General features: G+C 40.9%; 2 protein-coding genes across 2 annotated transcripts in view; one reads left to right on the forward strand and one right to left on the reverse strand.

Moving 5' to 3' along the window:
• PDE6H (phosphodiesterase 6H) overlaps positions 1–24,687 on the reverse strand; it is a 129,151-nt gene that overhangs the window by 14,549 nt on the left and 89,915 nt on the right. The window contains exon 2 of the mRNA XM_004592587.4: positions 21,950–22,065. Coding sequence (XP_004592644.2) covers positions 21,950–21,966 — 17 coding nt within the window. The 5' untranslated portion in view covers positions 21,967–22,065. The remainder of the gene's footprint in view (positions 1–21,949; positions 22,066–24,687) is intronic.
• ARHGDIB (Rho GDP dissociation inhibitor beta) lies at positions 4,655–24,543 on the forward strand. The gene is made up of 6 exons (XM_012929091.3): positions 4,655–4,807; positions 15,074–15,258; positions 15,937–16,020; positions 18,488–18,564; positions 21,446–21,509; positions 23,854–24,543. Exons 2-6 carry the CDS (start codon positions 15,081–15,083, stop codon positions 24,051–24,053), a joined length of 603 nt encoding a protein of 200 aa, XP_012784545.1. The 5' UTR covers positions 4,655–4,807; positions 15,074–15,080; the 3' UTR covers positions 24,054–24,543.

Below are 24,687 nucleotides of genomic sequence, written 5' to 3' on the forward strand. Positions count from 1 at the left end.
AAACTTTTATCCAAGCCTATGAAATAGAGCAAAATATGCTCTAATATATGTTATATGCACGAGAATATGAAGAAGAAAGGAAAAAGGAGAAGGTAATATCAGAGTATTTTAAAAACGTTTTGAAATAGCAGAGTATTTCAAAAGGCTATGGCAAGTCAGTATTGTGACACAGTAAGTTAACCTGCAATCTGCACCACTGAAATCCAATATGGGCGCTAGTTCAAGTCTGTGATGCTCCATTTCTGATCCAGCCACCTGCAAAACAAGCCTGGCGAAGTGACAGAAGGTCATGTCCTTCGGTCCCTGCATCCATTGCCAAGGCCGTAATTAAGTTTCAGGCTCCTGGGTTTAGCCTGGCATAGCAGTGAGTGAACTAACCAATAGAAAATTTCTGTCACTATCTTTTCCTTTCTCCCAGCAACTCTATCTTTCAACTAGATAAATAAATGTTAACAAACAAACAAAGGTTCCTGGAGAAAATATGGAATTAAAAACATGAACTCATTTCAGGTAAAAACATTTTTTAAATCCGTGTAAGGTGTTTTCATGATTAAATATATATTTATAATAAATACACATCTCCATACATGAAGATGCCCATACATGCATAGATCTCGAAATATTTTGCATCAAGATAGAACATTTTAATTTCATCTTTCTATAAGTTTTTTTGAGATACCTCCATATGTGAACTTATTGTGAGAACTCAGGTGAAAACTGACTCTAATCAACCCTTCTAATATTTAACCTGCAATTTAAAAAATCAAAATACAATATGAAAATAATGATGATGTTAATATTTCTCAGCCTGAACCACTTATTAAGCATATTTCTTGCTGAGTTCTTTATTCAACATTTTCTCCAATCCATCCAGCAAGGCTGAATGCTGAAGTCATCTTGTCTGGAAGAGATAATTCTAAGAACTAAGACCACAGGTCCAAGAATACACTGCCTGCACCAGGGTGCCTTTCTGAGCAGTAGTTCTCTCGCCCGTCCAAGGCCACTGTGAGTCCAGTGTGGATACATTTCAGAATGGATAGCATCCAGGGGAGAACACCTTCTATGAGCACTGACTGTCTGTAGCCTCTACAAAATATGTCTATGCCAAAAAGGCAAGTCTCAACACTCGGCTGTCACTTGTTCCTTTTTCCAGCTATTGCGAAAGATTTACTTAGAATTTGCCACTCACTTTCTCTCTCTCTCTCTCTCTCTCTCTCTCTCTCTCTCTCTCTCTAACTTTACACAGATTACCCACCTACTGACTCACCCTACAAATGGCCACAACAGCCAGGGCTGGGCCAGGCCAAAACCAGGAGCTTCTTGCAAGTTTCCCATGTGAGTGCAAGGGCCCAGCCCAAACACTTGGGTCATTCTCCACTGTTTTCCCAGGCACATTAGCAGAGAGCTGAATCACAAGTAGAGCAGCTGGAACTGGAACCAGCACCCACAGGGGGCTGCTGGCACAGTAGACAGAGACTTAATACACTGCCATTGTACCAGCCTCACTTCAATTTTTTTTAAGATTTATTTACTTTTATTGGAAAGTTAGATGTACAGAGAGAGCAAAGACAGAAAGATCCTCCATCCACTGATTCACTTCCCAAGAAACCTCAAAAGCCAGAGCAGAGTCAATCCAAATCCAGGAGACTCTTCCGGGTCTCCCACGCGGGTGCAGGGTCCCAAGGCTTTGGGCCGTCCTCCACTGCCTTCCCAGGCCACAGGCAGGGAGCTGGATGGGAAGTGAAGAAGCCAGGACACGAACCAGCACCCTCGTGGGATCCTGGCACATGCAAGGTGAGGACTTCAGCTGCCAGGCTGCCATACCAGGCCCCTCACTTAAATCTATAATAATGCCAAAGAAAAGCAAGAAAATATTTCAGAGGTTTGATTGCTTTTCCTGGAAATTCTTTTACAGGTTTGCAAAGTGTGTTGATTTCATTTCACATTGAGGTGCTAATGTACTTGAAGTAAGGACATTATTATTACAGCAGGCATTTCCTTGTTTGTAGACATTTATGTGGAAGAGAGTCAGGTTACATAACATTTGTCAGCACGGGCTGGGGTGAGGTATCTGCCACTCATTCTCTTAAAGGAGTCTCTGCACGGCAGTTTTTCCAGGTGATAAAGAAATATGAATGACAATCTACAATAAAAGGACATGAGGAATGGTGGGTTTGAGGGGTCTGTCCTGACTGCCGTGCTGGAAGCTATCTTAGGAGACTCTGGCAGAGGCCCTCCAACTTTGCCGAAAATCAAGCATTGTTTCATCATGAGGATCTAAATCAGTAAATGCCAATCCTTTTAAGATGACCGTTTGCTTTCTCCACAAATGAACACATTGCACAGATATGCACTGTCTTCGTAGACACTTGGGTGGCTTCCATGTCCCCCGATGTCTATGTCTAAAGAACTAGGCTAAGAAAAGTACCCAAGAGACAGCCATTGTGGCATAGTGGATTAGACTCAATTGTGATGCCAGAATCCCATGTGAGCAGCATTTTATCTATTGATCTATTTACTTTTATTGGAAAGTCAGATACAGAGAGAGGAGTAGGAGAGCCAGAGGAAGATCTGTCCATTTATTTAACTCCTCAAGTGGCCACAATGGCCAGAGCTGAGCTGATCTGAAGCCAGGAACCAGGAGCTTCTTCCGGGTCTACCATGTGGGTGCAGGACCCCAAGGCTTTGGGCTGTCCTCGACTGCTTTCCCAGGCCACAGGCAAGGAGGTGGATGAGACGTGATGCCACCGGGATTAGAACTGGCACCTATACGGAATGTCAGCACATGCAAGGCAAGGACTTAAGCTACTAGGCTATGGCGATGGGACCGTGAGTACCATTTTAAGTCCCAGATGCTCCACTTCCAATCCAGTTCCCTGCTAATGACCTGGGAAGACAGTGGATAATGGTCCAAGTACTTGGGCCCCTGCCATACACGTGAAAGACTCAGATGGAGATCCTGGCTCCTGCATTTGGCCTGGCCCAGCCTGTACTGTCATGCCCATGTGGGGAGTAAACCAGCAATAAAGCAGGCTCTCTCTCTCTCTTTCTCTCCCTTTTTCTCTCCGCCTTTCAAATAAAAATAAACCTTTAAAGATTAGAGGAAACTTGTGAAGACACACTGGGTTTAGCAGAAAGAAAAATGTCATATTTGGCTACTAATATTAGTCTTCCCTAAAGGCAAGAGAAATGACTTTACCATTGTTCTTATATCCTTCTTGGTCCAATTAGTAACTGTCTCCTACTGGAACACAAATTCTATAAGAAAACAGCAATTTTTTGTTGTCCAATACTGTACACCAGAGATTAGAAGAGCACGTGGAAGAAAAGAGATGTTCAACAAACATAGTGAAAGAATCAGTGTTCCCTCCTGACAGTGCAAAGCTAAGAGTACCTGCATTCCATGCCTATTAGGACTTGCTTTCATTTATAATTAAATCACATACTTTGTTTAAAGGGTTCTCTTCTATCTTTAGTATTTTAAAATGTATATACTACATCTATATTTGGCTTTTAGTATTTCACTGCTTTCCATTATATTTTTATATTTTCTAGAATAATCTTTTTTCTCACAGCAAATGTTCATTTCAAATTCACTCACTTCAGGGATAAAATATATGCATCAACTTACAAAATGAACTGAAGAAAATAAAATACATCTAGATGGAAAAAAAGTCAGTTTCTCCAAATATATTTGTTTGATTAGTTCAACAAACAACAGTTTTTAATTCCAAGAAGTCTATGGGAAACGGAATTAAAGGTAAGTTATTTTGGTGCAAAAAATTTAAAAGTCCATGCTGAGTTGTTCTTTTTATAATATGCATTTTCTACATGCTTTCATGCATCAGTACAGTGCAAATATCATCTGTTAGTACAAATAATTACTTCTTATTGGCAACAGCAATACAGAATAAAATTAATAGAATAAATGTGATTTGGACATTAAAAATTCTTAGTTTCCTCAAAAGGTTTAAATATGGCCCTTGTAACTTGTTCCCATTTAAGTCACATCATATGCCATTTCCTCAAATGTGATACAAAAATCAATTTTAGCACAAATTCTGAGAGAACTGTAAGTTAATGAAATTTTACTTTATTTTGCAATCCACATTTCCAAGCACTTTAGCTTTTTGTTTCTCTTTCATTTGAACGAAAAAAAAAAAAAAACCCAAACACTAGAAAACAACACTGGTTGTTTGTGGCACAATAAAGAACTTCATCTTGAAATTATAACCAACAAAACTTCAAAAAAATCTGTTTTGAGGACAAATTTCTAAATTTAGGAGCAAGTATATGCAGTTCACACTCATCATTTTCACTTCGCATTCTCTGCCAGCAAACTTTCAACATATCTGGCTGATAAAGAAGCTGGCGGGAGCCCAGCAGGCACAGAAGTCAATGATACAAAGTAGAACCCATGTGAATTTTTGCTACTAGTTTGAGATTGCTTGCCTTCCTAGGCTTATGCACTCAGAGAACTTGAATTGGAGACATAGCTGCACAATTATTCATAATCCTCATGGCTAGAGGCCCCATACCCTAGTAGGCACATTCATGCCTACCCATGTCACATGGGCTGCCATGCTACCACATGTGCCATTAATTGACGAGAACGCTGTTCTGAATTGGCTGATGAAGAGATAGGCAGTACAAACGAACAGGATCTGAGACAGTCCCGGGCTTCCTCTTCAAGTAGGTTTATAACAGTTTTTTTTTTCTAACTTCCTTCCTGTTCTAACTGCCAGTACTCAGAAGTCAGAGTTGAGAGACAGAAGCATCCCGGACAGAGACGTGAAGTCCTGAACATGTAAGTTGAAACACATTTGGGGTCAGGGAGGCTCCTGGTGGGCAGGAGCAATGCGGGGAATCTGTGCATGAGGCAGCTGCCTTCTCCAGTTTATTTTTAAGCAAACTTTGTGATAAGAATGTACTAAAACTGCAGAGAAGAGAGAAGAGGAAGTCAGAGTAAGGAGTGGTCGCGATGACTCAGGCAGGCAGTTCCAAGGAAGAGGGCACGGTCCGCTAAGAACTGCTGTAGCTGAAATTCTGAATGTTTTACAGGATTGGGAACGTAGCCATTAGGGAGTGCCTCGAGGGGTTTCCTACAAGGTGGGAGCAGGCATCTGGCTAGGCACAGAAGCAGACGCTGCAGATCCCAACTGATAGGGGAGGCGTTGGTAGACGGTGGGGTGGCTTGTGCTGGGGTGGCGATGTGTGGTTTCCTGTTTTGCAGCAGGCTGTTTAAAAGAGTGGGTGAAAAAGTAGTTCAGAGCTGTCAAACATTAAGCTGTTTTCTGCTAAAGAACAACTGGTGGTATAATGGAGTTGCATAATGAAGCTCTCTCTTAGAGTAAAATGGACTTGACTATCAAGGGGGAAGTGCCAAACGCAATGGGATTTCTATCTTCAACACAAACTGTGCATTGAATTCCTGAAGAGGGATGGGAAGAAAGACAATCGTTGTTGCCAACAAGTAATCCTTTGCATCTCCGAGAACTAAAAGCAAACATGGCAGAAAAGGAATCATACCTGAAAGACGCATGTGTTGGAAAAAATCAAGTGGGCATAGCTAGGACATGCTGGATTTTGGCCATTTGGAGACATGCTTCAGACGTGACTGGAAATATTTTCTTCCCTTTCAGAGTACTCAGCCAGTAATTCTACAATGAGGGTTTGTGGTGTAACTATGGACCTACAGCAACTTGCAGCAAAAGTCTGATACATTTAGACAGTCCTTTATGCAAGTTTACAAGATTATGTATATTATATTTCAGTGACTGGCTGATATACAGATCTGTTACAAAGCTTCAGAATCATTGGAATTAGGGTCAGTTTGTTGCATTCTTACTGCAGGAATGATCAACAAGGGAAGTCAAGCAAGGAAAATTAACAAATTGCTGTTGATCTGTTGGCTGGGGGTGTCCAGTCACCTGCAGGTGACATTAATCCATTCATTGTTTTGTTTTGTTTCATTTGGAAGATATCCCTAAAGACAGTGTCTCATTCTTTCGGGAAATGTGTGGAATTTTGAAATAAGCTAAACTCAGTCTGTATCTGTGTTGTATACGTTCAACACATGCCGAACAACCATGCCAGCCAAACACTGGCAGGCATCTTCCAGACACTGCATTTTGGATTCTTTCCTTATTACAGAGATCATGAGTTTGTCCCTAAGGAAGAGCACGGAACATCACAAAGGGTCTGTTTTCACTGAAGCTCAGCACAACCAAGTCATTCTGGGAAAAAAAATTTACGGGGAATATGATATATTACAGAGTCCAGCTAGCTAGCTGTAAGAGAGAAACCCTAGGGAATATAATTAAGCAGAGAGACACCTTCGTAGAGCATCTGTGTCAGGGCTGCCGTTTGAAGCTTTTAAACTGTAATCATGGGGCAGGCATTTGACCCAGTGGTTAAAATGTGCCCCTGGGCCACAGTGTCTGCTCTGAGTGCCTGGGTTGGAGTCCTGGCTCTGCCCCTCCTCTGCAGATCCTGAGAGAGAGAGGAGATGATGGCTCCAGTAGTAAGGTTCCTGATGCCCTTAGGGGAGACCTAAATTAAGTTCCTGGCCTCCATGGTTATTGGTTTCTATTCTGGCTGGTATGGATATTGAAAGAGTGAACCAGCAAATGGGGTAGCTCACTTGCTGTCTCTCTCACTCTCTCTCATCCCCTCCATCTGCCTCTCAAATGAACATAAAAAATCAAAGGAAAAAAAGAAAACATCAAAGCTCAGAAGTGTTAAGTGATTTGACTAGACCCAGCAAGAAGAAATAAATACAAAAAAAAGAGCATCAACAGTTATAATACCACAGAATGGCATTTTAGGACATGTCTCATGGAAATAATTTTCTCCAATAACACATGTTGAGCATCCTTGTGCCTGGACAAATATTTTTTTTCCTGAATTTTGAACTAAAGTCTGTACTGCCATAACCAGAGATAAGTGTCTTATTGCTCCTGGAACTTCAATAGCATTAATTCATTCAGTACAGTACATTGAGTCACTCTACTGTATTATACTGTGCTTTTCACCACCGAGCTGGTAAAACTCACTTGGATTTTCAAGCTCTGATTCTCTAAGACCACAAGTAATCCTAAAACTTATCTTTAACTTCTGTCTAAGGTCTCAGGCTAATTTAAAGCATTTATAACTGCATTGAGTTCTTGAATTGTAGTTTTTTTGGTTTTTTGGGTGTTTTGTTTTGTTTTTTGTTTTTTGCCTAGTGCTAGTTTCCTTAACACACTCTTCCTTAGGATTGTTTGCAAAAGAGTTTGGTTAGAAGAATACACTGTGAATGCACAGGCAAGAAAGGATTTCTTGCAACAAAGGGGAAATGTTGAAATTATGCTTGGAATGATTTGTATCCTCTGCTGGATTGATGCTTGATGACTGTGTCTGTGGCACCTAACAAGATACTGTGCTCTCAGGTACTGGTTAGGTCCTTCCCTGCCACAGTTGAAGTGTGGATGTCCTTCTTGGTGCCGTGGTGGAAGGGAGCAGCCTTGAGCAGCCCAAAAAGAGCTGCATTGCTGCTGGGCAGTATTGGGTACAGAGAGGACTGCACCAGGACATCTGCTCTCTTGAAAGGTTAACCTGGAGTCCTCATATGCTCCGCAGCACCAGGCAGGCAACAAAGCAGACTCAAGTTTCAAATGAGCTTGAGATATCACCAGACTTTCAGAGTTCCTTGTGATCTGCCCTGGACCGGCCAATAGGACAGGGCAGAAGATAATCGGGTGGAGTGAGGAGACAGAGAATGCTGATGCTTCTAAGGTGCTATTGATTGGGAAATCCCCTACTGTGTTCCTTCTATATTTCTTCCTCCTTCTTTCTCCTTCCCTCTCTCCCTTCCTCTTTTACTCTCTTTTTCTACTCCTTCATCCCCTGTACTCACTGTGTCTTCCCCTCTTTTTTCTCTCCCTTCCGCCTCTTATTTTCTCCTCCTCCCCTCCTGTCTTCTCCCTTCCGTTGCTTCTCTTTCTCTCCCTTTCCCACTTCTATCTCATAGTCTGATACTCAGGGCTGTGTGTCCACATACACCATAGAGCATCATCTCTGAGCTTGAGCTTGGGGATCAGAGTGAAGTCTCCACAGCATTTTGCCAGAGATATTCCTATAATATATTCCTATATGATATTCCTCATCAGTCACAAAGTGACTATCTGAATTCCATCATGAAAGGGAGCAGTAAATAAAATCTAAAATCAAATTGTTTCTGTGGAAGTTTTAAAAATAAATATAATAGCGATAGTTCCCTTTAGGATTGAGTTGGTTTATATATAAAAAAAAAGTTCTTGCAATTCCCAGAACTTCTTCTCTCTTCATACTCCTAAAGAGGTAGAACCTATTTTGAGAAGGAAGGAGTGATCGTAGGTAGCTCTTATCTGGGAGAAAGCATTGGTGTCTAGGTGGCCAGCTACCTAGATCCTCTCAGTCTGTGCCACAAAACAGTGTTGAAGCAGAGAAGAGTAAAGGGAACAGGAGCAAGCATTTATTGAACATCTACTATTGAGCATTACAGTCCATGAATTTTTGTATGTGTTCGCCAACCCTTCAGCCCTTTAAAGAATCTTCATTCCCACTTTACTGCTGGTAAAACTGAGACTCAACAAGGTAAATAAATTGCTCAAGGCTTGTAGTAAATTCATTGCTCAGTGGATTTTAAAACCTGGTTCATCTGACACATTGTTTATTTTCCAGAAGACAGAAAATTATTTATTTCTGAATTATAACCAGGTGACTCGGTCCATCTGATTTTCATTTGAAACACTACAGTTTTGCTTGTTCTTCCCCTCAGCTCACTTGGAACCATGTTAATGAACCAGACAGGCGTGCTGTATCTCCAGTGTCTTTCACTTTCAGAGTCTTGAAAATGTCACTAAATTTTCAAGCCAAAATCCTGACTTGTCCCATGTCCTGTGCATGCAGTGAGTAACCACCCTAATTTGCTTTGGCATCTTAATTGGGCCTGAGAAGATTAAGTTCCCATCTCAGAATACCTAAATGCTCAACAAAGCTTTGTTAAAGAGCAAACATGCGGGTGGGAGAATTCATCACACAGATGATGAAGTAAAATATAGAGGTAGATGGACCACTAAGCACATGAAAACAGAGCAATGTGTGTTTTGGAGCCCAAGAGGGAGGCTCCACATTCATCTTGTTGTGTATGTGACAGTCATAGTTCTCCATCTCACCTTTCCTTTGGTTCTGAGAAAGTCAAGAAGAAAGCCACAATCAAAAACAAACCCTCTCTGTTACAGCAGAGGGAGGTGAGAAAAGCCTGGCCACAATGTTCTGTGCAGATGGGCTGGCTTCTCCTCAACCTTCACTTCCTCTTCTTTCTCACATCACCATTTTCTTCAAACTGGGGAGTGTTAACAGTGTTGGGTTAACATGCGGCCTCAGTGATTGAATGCAATGATTTCCTTTCAGAGGATGAAACTGAAGCCCAGAGAAGTTAAGCAACTTGTACAAGGCAACCCAGGACAGAGTTGTCCTGCAACTGTCCTGTGACAAATGTCAGTGACATTTCCCTGCTTTGCTAAAGCTGCCCCTGCAGACTACAAGGAAGCACGTGCCTGCGATTGTGCAGCTCCAGGTGGAGTCCCAAGATGATAAACACACTTTGATTTCATCATAACTGCCGACTGAAGCATAGAGCAGGATGCCTCCAAGTCAGACCACCTGGGCTCAAACACGGATTGTGCCCCTTCCCCAGGACATGTCCTTCTATGCTAGTTGCTGAATGGGAGTTGTAGAAAGGGAGTGATGGCAATGCCTGACCAGAAAGTTGTCTGGAAAACTAAAAGAAGACACTTGATATGCGCCTGCTTTTATAATTAGTATCAGTAATAAAATCAGTCCTTCTTTAGATGACGGGATTAGAAGACACCCTAGAATTTCACTTAAAGTTCCTGTTCTCTCTTCTGCAACACCCGGAAAATGGGAGGATAAAACAAGAAAACTGATATATGAAACCTTCTATATAAGCACATATATACATATGTATGTATACCTATCCATATAGTTTGAGAAATTATTGGAAGACTCCGTACTGTTTATGACTAGGGCTTTGAAATAATCTGAGGTTACCCAGAGGTAAATTTTGAAAAAGTTCAGTACAATATACAATAATATTCTACTTGGTATGTGTGCTTAAAGAGTAGATTTTTTTTCTTTCCATTGGAAAGGCTGATTTATATAGAGAAGGACAGAGAGAAAGATCTTCCAGCTACTGGTATTAACCAAATTGCTGCAAGGACTGGACTGAGTCAATCCACAGCCAGGAGCTTCTTTCAGGTCTCCCACATGGCTGCAGAGTCCTAAAGCTTTTGGCCATCCTGCTCTGCTTTTCCTGGGTCATAACCAGGGAGCTGGATGGGAAGTGGAGCTTCTGGGACATGAACCAAATCCCACATGAGATGCCAGTGCTTGGAGGTGGAAGAGTAGCTAGCTAAGCCATTACACCAGCCCCAAATTCTGGGTTTTTGTTGTTGTTGTTGTTTGTTTTTGTTTTTTTTTTTAAAGAGGTGGTAACTAAATGACAAATGTGTTTTGTCTTTTTTTTAATTATAGAGACCTTTCTACCCTCTATATGTAAATCAAAACATTTTACAGATTACATGTATGCAAGAAAATGTTTCAAATTGATTCACTGAAGGCATTTTTATATTATGACTGTTATTCTCTTGCTAAATATATGCCTTCAAAATACTTGGTCCTGGGCCTGGCGTGGTAGCCTAGCAGCTGAAGTCCTCACCTTGCACACACCAGGATCCCATATGGGTGCCGGTTCTAATCCCAGCAGCCCCCACTTCCCATCCAGTTCCCTGCTTATGACCTGGGAAAGCAGTCGAGGACAACCCAAAGCCTTGGGAACCCACATCCGAGTGGGAGTCCCGGAAGAGGCTCCAGGCTCCTGGCTGCAGATTAGCTCAGCTCTGGCCATTGTGACCATTTGGGGAGTTAAATCATCAGAAGGAAGATCCTCCTCTCTATCTCTCCTCCTCTCTGTATATCTGACTTTCCAATAACAATAAATAAATCTTAAAAAAAAAAATACTTGGTCCTTATAGTGTAAACCATTCCCTTCTCACGATGTATAGGATCATATTATGAATAGAAACTTTAAGTGCCTGTGTAGTTGAAATTTTCCATACTGAGCTGACCCTGCATTTGCAAAAGTGATAGCCTCCTTATAATATTATAAATATCTAGTGCCACAGTGCCTATAAAGTACGTAGCACATAATTGCTAAGGTTTGTTTTCATGATTAGAGTTCAGTAACCATCTTTATTTTATCCTTTGTTACTTAAAAAAGCTGAAGGAATAGAAAAAATAAGTAAAAAATAAGTAAAAAAATATGGTAAAAAATCAAAATGCAGAACTTTGGGAATTCACATGCATTTTATTTTCAAAATTTTTATTTATTTAATTGAAAAGCAAAAAACAGAGATCTGCCTTCCACTGATTCAGTACACACATGGCCACCACAGGAAGCGAGGAGCCAGGAACTCAATCCAAGCCTCCTACATAGGTGGTAGGTTCCCAAGTATGTGAGCGATGACCTACAATCTCCCACAGTAAATGTTAACAGGAAACTAGAATATAGAGAAGAGCCAGAAAGAACCAGAACCTAGACACTCTGATTTGTAGGTGTGTCTATCCTATCCCTCACATACATTTTAAGTAGTAAAAGAGATAGATGTTATGCAAGATACTCTCATACTTACCAGTGAAAAAAGATTAATAGACATCTGGTAACTTAGGTGGCATGTGACTAGGAGTCAGGAGAAATCATCAGATAGAAGTCTTAGACAAGCACAGTATCTAGAGATAATATGCTCTCATCTTTGGTGACCAATATGAAAAGAGCAAGACCCACAATGGTTGCAACATTTGCTCAGGGGAGGAGGGGAGGCACAGCTTAGTTAGGAGAGCTAGAAGCAAATTCCATGCATGGCTAAGCACTGGGAAGGGATAATTATCCAAAATTAGATAGACTGACAAAATTAGATAGACAGTCCCTAGGGGACTGTTCCCTATACACCCAGGCTCCTCTTCTGTAAGGCTCTATCTCACACACACACACACACACACACACACACACCCTCTTACCTCTGCCAGATGTTACCTGATTCCCTCTGTTTTTACATAGTCTGCATTTGGGATAGAGGGACATGATCCTGAGCTGGCAGCTAAGTTTTGTCGCACTAACCTGACCATGCTTCATGGAAAAATAACCTCTTTCTACAACACCTAACTCAGCTTCATATTTCCAGGGAGTTGCTTCATGGTTATACGCCTAAAATGGAGACCTTGGATTCCAGTAAAGTCCATGAAGGACTTCAGAAATTTATTACGACTGTATTACCTGACTTCCAGCCCCTTCTCCACTCTAAAAAGGAACTCAAACATCAGTGTGCGATGAAGCAGACAATCTTATACAGAGTAGGTGCTAATCAAATAGCTATGATCTTACTGTTGCCTTAAAAGGCTTTCCTGGAGAACCACTTTCCAGTCCTTTACTTTTTGTGTTAATAAATTTTTGTCTTTTTAAAATTAACTTTCAGGGTAAGCTATTTTGGCATCAGCTGGTCTCATGTTTCTTTTCTTTAGGCTGCAATTAGGCCAAGTCACTTTAATATGATCCTGAATGTCTTGCTCTTGATATCAACAATTTTACACTGCACTCTTATCCACCCTTCAATGTCATTTTATGAAGCAGCTGTTAATCTATTTTCAATGAATCAAGAGAACATAGAATGGACAAAAACCCCAGATGTGAAATCAGAAGACGATCTAGATGATGGTTAAAATGATTTGCTGATGGTCACATAAAAGTTAGCAATTTTCTTAGACTGGATTTTCTGTATCAACTATCTGTGTGCCTATCTACCTAGATCATCTTTCTATATTTATCATCTCTATATATTCATCTCTTCATTCCCTCTCCCCAAAGTTTGGATATGAAGCTGCATAATTATAATTCCCAGCAGATTAATGCAATCACCCTGAGCCAGTGTTTTGGTGTGATCTGACTCTTCGATGACCAAAAACCAAACAGGGTGACTTGCTGGCATCAAGATGCACCAGGAAGAGCTGCCCCTGGGGATCAGATGCCCTCATCCGTCAATAGCCTTCCTGATTGATGTTCTGTGATCACCGCCTTAGTTACCTCCGTGGCCTCCTGAGGTCACAGAGGGGGTCCAGTATTCTCTGATTGGTTTGAACTGGTTTACATCTAAACTACTCACAACACCCACCCATTGCATCCTTTGATTTATTTTTTTTTCCAGCCAGTTCATTCACTTTCTCTGAGTGTGGTTTGGAATATAAGCGGAGTTAGTCACTGAACTCATTCTGCTGTTGCCAGTTTGCATGGTGCCAGGTTTTCATCATAAGCAAAAGTTGCCATGGAACCAGCCTACGTGTTTCCTTCCTGCTCAGGACGCAGACCTGGGACCTGGACATTGCAACACTCTTCGGAGTCAGTTAATTGGCTTGCTGTTTACCTGGAAGAGAACTGATGAGCCAAGGGATTTCATTTCTTCCTTTGTTTATTATTGCTATTTTGGGTTCTGTTAAAATTGTTTTGTTTTGGCTTCATTTCCAAATCATTTTCTACCCATTGTCAATGATAGTGACACTGAAACGCCACACCAGATCAAATTTTGGCTGGAGATATCATCATTCTCAGGGGACTTGATAAAGTTTTGCCAAGTCACTCAGGATCATGGGAGAAAAATACTGTCTTAGGAGGAATGAAAGCAAGAAAGAGAGTTATTCCAAAGGTAGAACTAAGGGAAATCAGAAAATGATCTCTTGGCCCGGATAATTCCTTGGAACCCCCTCCCAGGATTACAGGAATACAGCCTGGGATTTCCAGCAGGGATTTCTTCCTCTTGGTTAGCATACTACATCTCATCTAGTTGTGTGAGTTTGGGCAACACTCCCAGCCTGTAGATTTCAATTTTTTCACTGACTGAGAGGCAACAATAAGAACATATCACCTCTGAGAGTTCATACCAGCTCTGTGAAGCTGTGACTATACATGTCCTAAGGGGGGAAAAGTGTATCTATTATTCAATCTTTAATAATTATACAAAGATTTTGTTTTTTGAGATTTTCCTCTCAATGCTTCAACCAAAGCAAGTGTAGATGATGATGGAAGAAAGAAAACGCTAGGTCTCACTTGGGTGTGGCCTTAAAAGCCTCAGAAGACAAGGTAAAGACTCAAAGGGAAGTGAGTCCAGAAAGAGAAGACAAACAGAAGACTGCAAAGGACAAAACTTTGCAATGTTGTTGAGAGGAATGTGAAGAGTCTAGCTATTTTGCTGTATTTCATACGAATTGATCTTTAAACAAATCAGTCGAATGAAAATTACCAAATGCTTGAACTATCTAAGCGTTGTGGGACATTGAAAAAAAAATGTGGAATCTGTTGTGCATGCCCAAGGAGTTTTTCACAGTGTTGGTTGGGTGGATCTGCACACCATTCTGATTCCTCAGGCAGCTATCAGAGTTCCACCTCTCTTCCTGAGGTGGGAACATTCCCAGGTGTTTCAGAAAAAGATTCCGTTAATGCAAAGAACTATCCCCTTTGCCAGTTGCTCTGTTCATTTCTTTACAAAGTAACCGAGATAGCACACACTGAAATCTCTGACACTGGACTACTAGCTAACTTCGAAGGACTCAGACAACTTCTCTAACTATTTGATCTTGGCTATTGTTTGGGATTTCTTGTGTTGCTTCACAAGAAATAGAGTATTTCTTCTTCACAAAATATTATTCACAGTTGAGTTTTTTTTCCTTTTCTTGTCTATTATATTGACTAAGAAATACCCATTGAGTACAGAGAAATCCAGGCAGTTCAGAGAAATGACTGGAATACATTACATCATTAGTTCATGAAACACAATGAGGCCAAGTTAAGGAAAAACATGGACTGTCAGAGATGATTATAAAAGTCCACTAGGGCAAGAGCGGCACTAATAGCAGCCTCACCAAGAATTTTCGTATCCACTGGCTGTTGGCTAAAGTACTATCATGTTTGCTTTCTCTGAAACAGATTGACAATGACTGAGAATGACCCAGAGCCCCAGGTGGTGGAGGATGATGACGAGCTGGACAGCAAGCTCAACTACAAGCCTCCACCGCAGAAGTCTCTGAAGGAACTGCAGGAGATGGACAAAGATGACGAAAGTTTAACTAAGTACAAGAAAACACTGCTGGGAGATGGCCCTGTGGTAGCAGGTATGTGTGTGTGTGTATGTGTGTGTGTGTGTGTGTGTGTGTGTGTGTGTGTGCTGGGTTGGTAGCAAGTGGCAGGCCCCAGATAAGACATTTATTTCATCCATGCAACAGAAAAGAGTTCTAAATACTTCCCAAATTAAGAGGGTGTGACACGATTTATGCATGCTGAATCAGGTTATGGTTTCTGTTATTAAATCTGCTTTGGAATTAAGATGCAAGTCATGGGCATGAGAAAGAATTCTAGACTACCACCTAGAACGGTATTCCCATGTCTCCATATTCTCTCACATTTTTCTCTGTCTTCCCTTTCCTCTTCTCTGTCTCACCCTATCCATTCACCTGCTCCATATACACAATGTGATAACAAGACATGGCCCAAAGAGATGAACAGACAATGCCCACCTAGTAGAGTATCTTACCCATAGCCAAGTATGAAATATTTGATGTTGATCATTAAGGTCAACATCACTTACAAGGGAATCATCATTTACAATGTCATCCCCCACAAAACCAGGTGAATCTGATACTTCTGCATGTATTTCCATTTCTGTTCAAGATAGTGTGTCACATTTATGTTGATATACCCCTCTTCTCCCATTCAAGGTGCATGCATTACACTCACACAACACACACACACACATATCCTCCCTGTGCTTACTTTTCCTTTTAATCCTGCAGACCCAACAGCCCCCAACGTCACTGTCACCCGGCTGACCCTCGTTTGTGAGAGTGCTCCAGGACCAATCACCATGGACCTTACTGGTAAGTAGATATATCTTTCTTATGCAGAGGAGGCCCAAGATATTCCATGGAGAATGGGATTTCTCTCCCTTGCACTAGCAAAAAGAAATTCTAGAAAGGTTAATTCAGAGAGCTACAAGGGAGTTTGTGAGAGATGGAATGACAAGTTTGAAACAGCAGCTTGTGGGGCAACAGATGATGCTTCTGCTGGGGAATGCCCTCATCCCATGTAAGAATGCCTGGACTGAGGTCCCGCCCAGCTTGTGCTGATGCATACCCTGGGAGGCAGCAAATGATGGTTCAAGTATTTGAGTCCCTGTCATCACTGTGGGAGACTCCTCACGGTTTTCCTAGCTCCAGGGTTTAACCGGATCAGCCTGAAAAATCAGTCATAATTCTTAGTTTTAAAAAAATATTGGGGCCAACATTGTGGTACAGCAGGATAAGCTGCCGCCTGAGACACTGGCATCCCATATGAGTGCCAGTTATAGTCCTGGATGCTGCACTTCCAAGCCAGCTGTCATTTAATGCACCTAGGAAAGCAGCTAAAGATACTGCATCTGCACAAGAGATTCATGTGGAGCTCCAGGCTCCTGGCTTCTGTGAGGCCCAGTCCTGGTTGCTGTAACCATCTGGGGAGTGAATCAGCAGACAGAAGACACAATCAAGGAGTCTTTAAAAAATTATGGAAAATGCATATTATGAAAAATTATACATTATTTCTAAATACACCGAAGTCAAAACCTTTTATTCTGCTTTTGCGTGAACATTTGAAACATATTCTTGCATATGCTGGGACCAATTCACACATTATTATTCTTAGAGTGTATAGCATTCATCATGTTTAATGAAAAGCCCATTTTCTAGTGTTATCTCATTGGAGAAGGGACATCTATATTTGATACATTTACTTGTACCATGTTTAGATCAAATTTATATCTCCACATAATAGAATTGCTAGTCATGTTATAAAGATTATAGAAAGAAATACTGAGAAACAAGCTATGGCTTTTTAAATTCTGCTATCCATGCACTCTGACATGAGAGAAAGTCAGAGTTGCATATTAGCTATAGAACACTTGAAGGTGAGAAGCAGTCCAAGTCTTAGATCAGCAATTAACTGATTAATTACTAATTAGCCAATTAATTACTACTCTAAGACTAGTAATTCCAGTGTTAAATGTTTACTGTTTTCACCTAAAGCACTGGGTTCTGTTAAACAGCAGATTTCCCCTACTGAAGGCATGCCCATTCACATGATTTTTGTTTCACCTTAAAAGGTTTGTCCTAAGAGTTACGTGTTGAGACTGCAAAGTGGATGTTGGCCTTAAGTGGACATCTTTAAGGAATGAGCAGAGGGGCACCTAAGCTGCTGGCATGAAAAACAGGTCTTTAGTGGAAACAGGTTGTTGACAAATTCAAACATTGGACTCTTCAGAGACTGCGAAGCATGACTTGACAACAGTAAACTCAGCAGAAGGCAGTTCCCTTCTCAAAGCAGAGCCGCTCTTTACCTTATATAGACTTTTTTTCAGAATGAGGAAATCAGAAGCTGAGAAGACACATTTCCTGTTCCACTGAAATCATTAGAGCAGACATACACACCTGGCTACCCGCACATTCGAGCATCTCCCCAGGAGAGACGCATGAGCTCTCACCAGGACTCAGACTCAGAGCTCAACTGTGTGAAACCAGAGCCAATTGGCATAAACACTGGTGGCAACCATGTTCACGACTGTGCTGTGTACAGGCACACATGCATGCACACACTGCTGGACGTCAAATGACAAGGATTCCCATTGAGGGAAAAAAAAACAGAAAGGCATTACCATTTCCAATTTTATGAATCTTGAAGCTTTTGTAATGTAAGTGATCTCCCTTAAGAAAAATAAAATTGTACACACAAACACAAAAGCACATGAAAGAATATTTAGCTATAATCATGAAAAGGACTCATACAGTATATTTTTTAAAACTTAGAAAATATCACAAACATTACCAAGTCCATAAAAACAAATAATCATTTTCTTATATTTCTTTGTTTGAGAGCTGGGAGCACATGTTTAATCACTTCTCCATTTGATCCCATATCTGCTATCATTTTCAACAGACAGAATAAAAAGATAGCTCAGACTCTTGTTTTTATTTTTTTTTTAAGGAATGACAGTTATAAAAGATTGATACTCACAAGTCATTGATAATACTGCTATAAAATTTAGGGAAGGATATCATGTTCCTTTCATAAAAGATTTTATAATCTACAAGATTACAGGCATTACAAGAAGGAGGGGCGCGTGCGCGCGCGCGTGTGTGTGTGTGTGTGTGTGTGTGTGTGTTCAAGGACTACTAATAAAAACTCTGAATTGGTGGCCTGGTGGACCGTGCTGTTCATACAGGCCCCAAAAGTGGCTCTGGCTCTAAGATTTCCTTCACGTCTCTGCATTTTTGCTTCTGAGAACATATATGCTTTTCAAATCCTCTTCTACAGGTGACCTTGAAGCTCTCAAAAAAAAAGTTTTTGTGCTAAAGGAAGGTGCTGAATACAGAGTCAAGATTAACTTCAAAGTAAGTATTTTTGCCCTGTGTGTTTTCTGAAGTGAAATCTTCCTATCATCAATGACTGGCTTTTTTGGATAATGGCCTTAGCACACTTTTTGTTTGCTTCCTTTCTTTCTATCCAGTCAGCAGCACCTGGAATGCTCTCTTCCCAACTCTGAGTTCTACATGTTGAGACACACTCTTGCCTTAGGCCTTTTCACAGTCATGACATCTTAAACTCCCCAAGGATTACTAAAGGCGAAGGAGTTCCTCCTTCTGTGGATTCATATTACCTCTCCTGAGGCACACACTGCTTCCTTATTGTGCCATTTGGATGTAGTCTTCCTTGTTTAGACATCCTGCACACCTCTTCCCAAATTTCACACAAACTTTGCAAATGGCAGCTAGTTAGTGAATGTATGTCAAGAGGTAGATAAGTGAATAAAACATTTAATAGAAAAAAAAAAAAACAGGGACTTGTTCAGGAAATGTGGTGTTTGCTAAATAACCAGAACTTTCTATTATAGTAGTGGAGCAGGTGTGACTGGGCTGACAGCAAAACTAAGTAAGGAATACACTCATTTGTGATGAACGGGTATATATCCCAATGAGTGACTGAAATCACAAGAAAAAAAAAATAATCTCATGTCTGAAAACAAATAAGTCAGAAAAGCACTGTTTGTGCCTCCTGGTTTCTGTTTGCCTTGGCTATCCCAATTCCCACCCAGCTATTTCCCCCAGGGCCTCAGCTCCCTCCAGGGGAACTCCCTGTGCCCTGTTGGAATGCTGGTCCCTAAATGGCAGGATGTGATTCAGTGTTGTGGGACAATCCCTCCCCACCACATACAGATAGGTCTCAAAATAATCTCAGCCTGGAAATACTTGGTGACACCAACTCTATAACTGGCACTGAACCACAGCTCACTTACTTGTTTCTTGTCATTTATTACTGAATCATGAAGGAGTCTAATAAGGCATTGTATCTAATTATTTCTCAAATGTGTTACACATCTGCTCAGTTTTTATGTTTTAAAATGCTATGGCAAGCCAATTTTCATCAAATGAAAGGTAACGGGTACACTGGTGAGAACAAGATAAGGAAATTCCAGAACACATGTGTTTTGCATGGGTGGGGAGGTTGAATGGGAGCACAAAGGTGTGGTTCCCTTGGTCAGGGTTACACATTGGGGTCCAGGGGAAGGAAGCCACGGTACTCCAAATCTCACCGATGGCAGACATCTAATATGTCTCTAACAAGAGAGAGGCTGCAGTGTGTATAACCACAGTAAAGCTCAACAACCTTGTGGGCTGTCCCAGTATGGAGCTTTAGTTGCAAGGAATGCCAGATGAAAATCAAAAATGGCTGAAGAGCAATCTCTTCACAGATAACATGTGGAAAACTCCCAGTAAAATCTGTATTTATAACACCGGTGACATCTCCTAAAGTTCTCTTTCATTCTCTGTCAGCATCTCTCAATTTCCTTCTCGTTCTCCAGATTTTATAATGCTCTCTAAAAATCTACTCTAACAAGATAGTTCTTTCAGTTTCTCAAACCCCAACCTTCTTCTCTTCTCCCTCTCAGGGAACTGTGCAATCACAAACTTCTGCCATCCTTTCCTTCATGTCAACAAGACTCGGTCCTCCTAGATAGGAGTTAGTGGGGAGGTATGGCAGAAGAAGAGGACACTATGAATATTCATACTTTTATTTTACTCCTGCCCCAAGCATTTGAATTGAATGAACTATCTATGGAGTGGCAGAAAAAGGACACAAATCTTTGCATCTTTTCTATCAGACCATATTTCCTATCAGACAAGGAGATAGCTAAGGGACTTTGGAAAGCATTTCTTTCCCCTGTTCCTATGACCTACATCTGAGAGTAACTAGAAAGTCTGGATTTCATTTTGTCACAGTCTGTTTAATGGAGTTATTTTCCCTGTTTTGGTAGGCTCACAATACAGGTTCATCCAGACTATCTAGAACCTGAGCTGGTTGTATGATAGTTCTGGTTTACTAGTTCAAATGTTGCCTCTGAAACAAAAAGGGAGCCCTAGTTACTTGTTAGGGAAAATTATTGGAAATTGTTTTGATTCATATTGCTGAATAGTTAACCGAGACCTTCAGCTCATGACGTAATTTTCAGTTTAATTTGTTTGCACAGACATGACCACTCTGAAATTAATAGACAACCCAGTTCAGTCCCAGGTGAAATGAATCATGGAACAACAAAGTTCTCTGACTGTTTATATTTTCATTGTTTCTTTAAAAGGCTTGGGAAAGTAGTAAAATCCCAGACAACATCTGAAAATGACAAGTCTAAAATGCTTGCGAGACGCAAGCAGCTTCCCCCATGGTTTTCGGGAAAAGGAGCTTTTGTAGGGACCATCTGTTCACCTCCAGCCTTCGGTCACAGTTACACTGCAGGCACAGAACATTCTAGATCCGATTTTCCATTACAGGTTTTCTCCTTGTTATTTGTTTTTCACATGGTAGGTAGATCATCTCTGAGGTTTTTAGATGTTTACACAATATGTTCCATTGGTATTTTTATAATCTTTCCTAAGACAAAAAGGGTCTCTCCATAGTATTCAGGAAGGTGGAACTCAAGAGAGAGTTACGCTAAAGAATGCTGAGACAATGTCTTCGTTGAATGCCCGTCTCCTCTAAAACAATAAAAATCACCACGGTCAACAATTAAAATCAGATTGGCAATGTTGAGCCTTATGATCTCCTCTCTCCAATTCTGCTTCACTACCCTCCCAGCTGTTTACAGGGACATTTACCCTGAAGTAAGTCTTCAGCCTTTTCTGCCTCACAGAAGAGTCAGCCAGGTAGGACCGCCATGACAGATGAAGGAAATCAAGGTATCTCTGTCATGTCACTTGCTTGGATCTATCCCCTCTACAGGTGAACAAGGACATCGTGTCGGGCCTGAAGTATGTTCAGCACACCTACCGGACTGGGATGAAAGGTAAGGGATCTCACACTTCATATTCTTATACCCCAAAAACTGCTTCTTTCTGATACTGAAACTTTGAATCACTGACAACCAGACTCACAGAAGAATCTGATAAAAGCTGTGGATGCTCATTCTAGGAAAAGGTCCACATAAATATGAATGCCAGGCCAGCATTCAGGAGCTCTAGTTTAGATGGCATCATCCACTGACCTCTAGCCTTCAGCTTCTGGAATCCAACATCATTATTCACATAGGAGAAGTGCAACCAAGGCAGTTTGGGACACAATAAAGCACATAAATATACCCTCAACAGTAAAGAAAAAAAAAAGTAGATCACAGGTGTAATACCAAATACAACACAGTACAACACAGTACTGTTATACAACACAGTATTGACATACAACACAGTAAAGGCCTGTTTGATAATTTAGTAACGTCACAGCCCTGCTTACTCTGCTGGTGTTGGCATCCTGCTTTGGGAACCTCCTTCAGTCTGCTTCCATTAACATAAGGCAGAGAAGTAACAGAAGCACTTTCACAGTTTGTTTTCATCTTCAGGACTCTCTTCCCAGGCGCAGGAAAAAGAAAAGCAGGGGCCAATTTCACCAAATTAATAAACAAAGGACAAGGCAGAAGATGTCTGATAAACATGTATGAACTACAGAACCAATTCATTTAAATCCTTGGGAAGACAGTCGACCTGAAAGATACTGATTGGCCTTCCCAACACCCAGTCTCAAGAAAAATCAGCTCCATTTTAATTTTCCTTTTGCATGTCCAGACTAAATTGATTCACACAGACAGGAGAATTATATTTCTGCAGCTATAACTTCAAACTTGCCATTTAGAGGTCAACTAAATATTACTACTCTACCTCTCCCCTTTATTTTATACTACTTAAAAATATATTTATTTACTTGAAAGCCAGAGTGACAGAGAGACAGAGAACTTACATCCACTTGTTCATTCTTCAAATGGCCACAATATCTGGGTTAGGTCAGACCAAGCCAGGAGCCTTGACAAGTAGGGGCCCACAGGCAGAGGCCCAATAATACAGGCCATTCCCCATTTTCCATTACTTTGCTAGGCCCAGGGACCTGACCCAAAGTGGAACATCAGGGACTCAGCTGGCGGCTATATGGAATGCCGTGTCATGGAAGCCAGCTTAACCTGCTGTGTTAAGAAATTTATTCAAATTTCTTGCCCTTAGGTAGATTTGGTTGGCTATTTACACCATTTTTAATAATTTTTCACCTTTTTTATCAAGTTATTTCTTTTCCTCTTTTATTACCCTATTTCACCCATAAATTGTGCCTATTCTGACCATAAATTGTTACCATATCTCTCCCAACTGACATGTTCATAGAATGACAGCCTATGGATATAAAATATGTGGAGTTTGTTATGCAGAGAAAGAAATGGAGGCCCAGAAATGCCATGTGACTTTGGAAAAATGAATTCCTGTCATTTGCAACAACATACGTAAGACAATATGCCAAGTAAATTAAGGCAGACACAGTAAGAAGAATACTACATGTTCTGCTCACGTGGAGACATGAAAAGTGATTTCCTGCTTGTAGGGAGTAGAAGAGTGATCACTATAGGCTGAAAAAGGAAGGGAAAGAGGGAATGCACAGAGGTCTAATAATAAATACCCAAACACAGTTAGATAGGAAGAATGAGTATTACTCTTCTGTACTGCAGGAAGGTGCAATAATTATAGCATTTCCGCGTATATTTTATAAAGAACTAGGAGAAAGGAGTTCAAGGGTTTACAACACAAAGAACTAATAAATAAAGAAAATTAAGTGCTTATTAGCCTGATTTGATCATTATACCATGCTTCAAATTACCACACTACCACATAAATATGTACAATTATTTTTTTAAAAAATAATTTTTAAAAATACATGCTGTTTGACAACAAAAATATGGGCTTATATTTTGCAGGGCTGAAATTAGAACTCAGGTCTCAGTGTATTTGGGATTTTTCAGTGGTCTATTCTACTACATCTCCTCCAAGGGGTCATGGTCCCTATTGATTTAGGGTACAGAGCCCCAATTTTTCTAAGAGTCAAAATAAAATATAATTCTTCTTAAAAATATTGATTTGGGGAAACCCTTGGCAGATTTCCATAGCCTGTGTGAGGAAGACAAAGTAAACTATACACATATTAAAAAAAACACTTCTTTTTTTTAACTAAGAAAAAAAACTGTTCAGGTAAAACTGATATTTATCCAGACTTGAAAACTATTGCTCTTGGCTCTGTCATAAGTTGCAACACAAACTCTGAAGTTCACGGCATCTATGTCCTCTATCAGACTCCTTCCCTAATAAGCTTTTTTTTCTTCCTAGTGGATAAAGTAACCTTTATGGTTGGCAGCTACGGGCCTCGGCCAGAAGAGTACGAGTTTCTTACCCCCATCGAGGAGGCTCCCAAGGGCATGCTGGCACGAGGCACCTACCACACCAAGTCCTTCTTCACTGATGATGACAAGCAGGACCACCTCACCTGGGAATGGAACCTGTCCATTAAGAAGGACTGGACAGAATGAATGCACCTGCCTGTCCCTTTCCACACTCTGGCCACTTGGAAGGACTTTTCCCACCATGTTCATTGCCCTTATTTCCTCCCTGTTTACAATTGTGTCCCTTCACCAATACCCCCACCAATTGCCATATCCCCATCCCTCTCAAAGTGGCCCCTAGCACAAGCTGCTGAAAACCTAGGCTTTAACCTTGCTTGTTCCCTCTGACCACCTTGATCCCCAGTCAAGGTCAGAGTTACCAAGTTCACCTCCTTAACACAGAATCCTTTCATGTTTCCTCTTCCTATTCCCATTTGATCAACTAAAGGTCAGGAATGGGCAAGTTGATCACTAGCAGTCCTTTTGCTGAAGGCTCCAGTAATTCATTCCCACCCCTGGATTCTGTTTTGGTTGTTGCTGGCTCAATGAATTCCCTGTCACACCCCTTGCCATTGGAGCTCTCTGTGGGACACACTGTAAACAATTCAAAAGAGTAAGAATAAAACAATATCTGTTATGTTCTGCCTGAGACTCTCATTTCCTTATTTTTCCTTTGAACAAATATGGTAAACAAATAGTTCACACTGGTAAGTTCCCTGGGGCAGGAGTAAGACAGTTTACACACACACACACACAAGGTATTTTTCCCATGGGAACAATG

This window comes from Ochotona princeps, chromosome 27 (assembly GCF_030435755.1).
Source record: "Ochotona princeps isolate mOchPri1 chromosome 27, mOchPri1.hap1, whole genome shotgun sequence".
Classification (NCBI taxonomy): Eukaryota; Metazoa; Chordata; class Mammalia; order Lagomorpha; family Ochotonidae; genus Ochotona; species Ochotona princeps.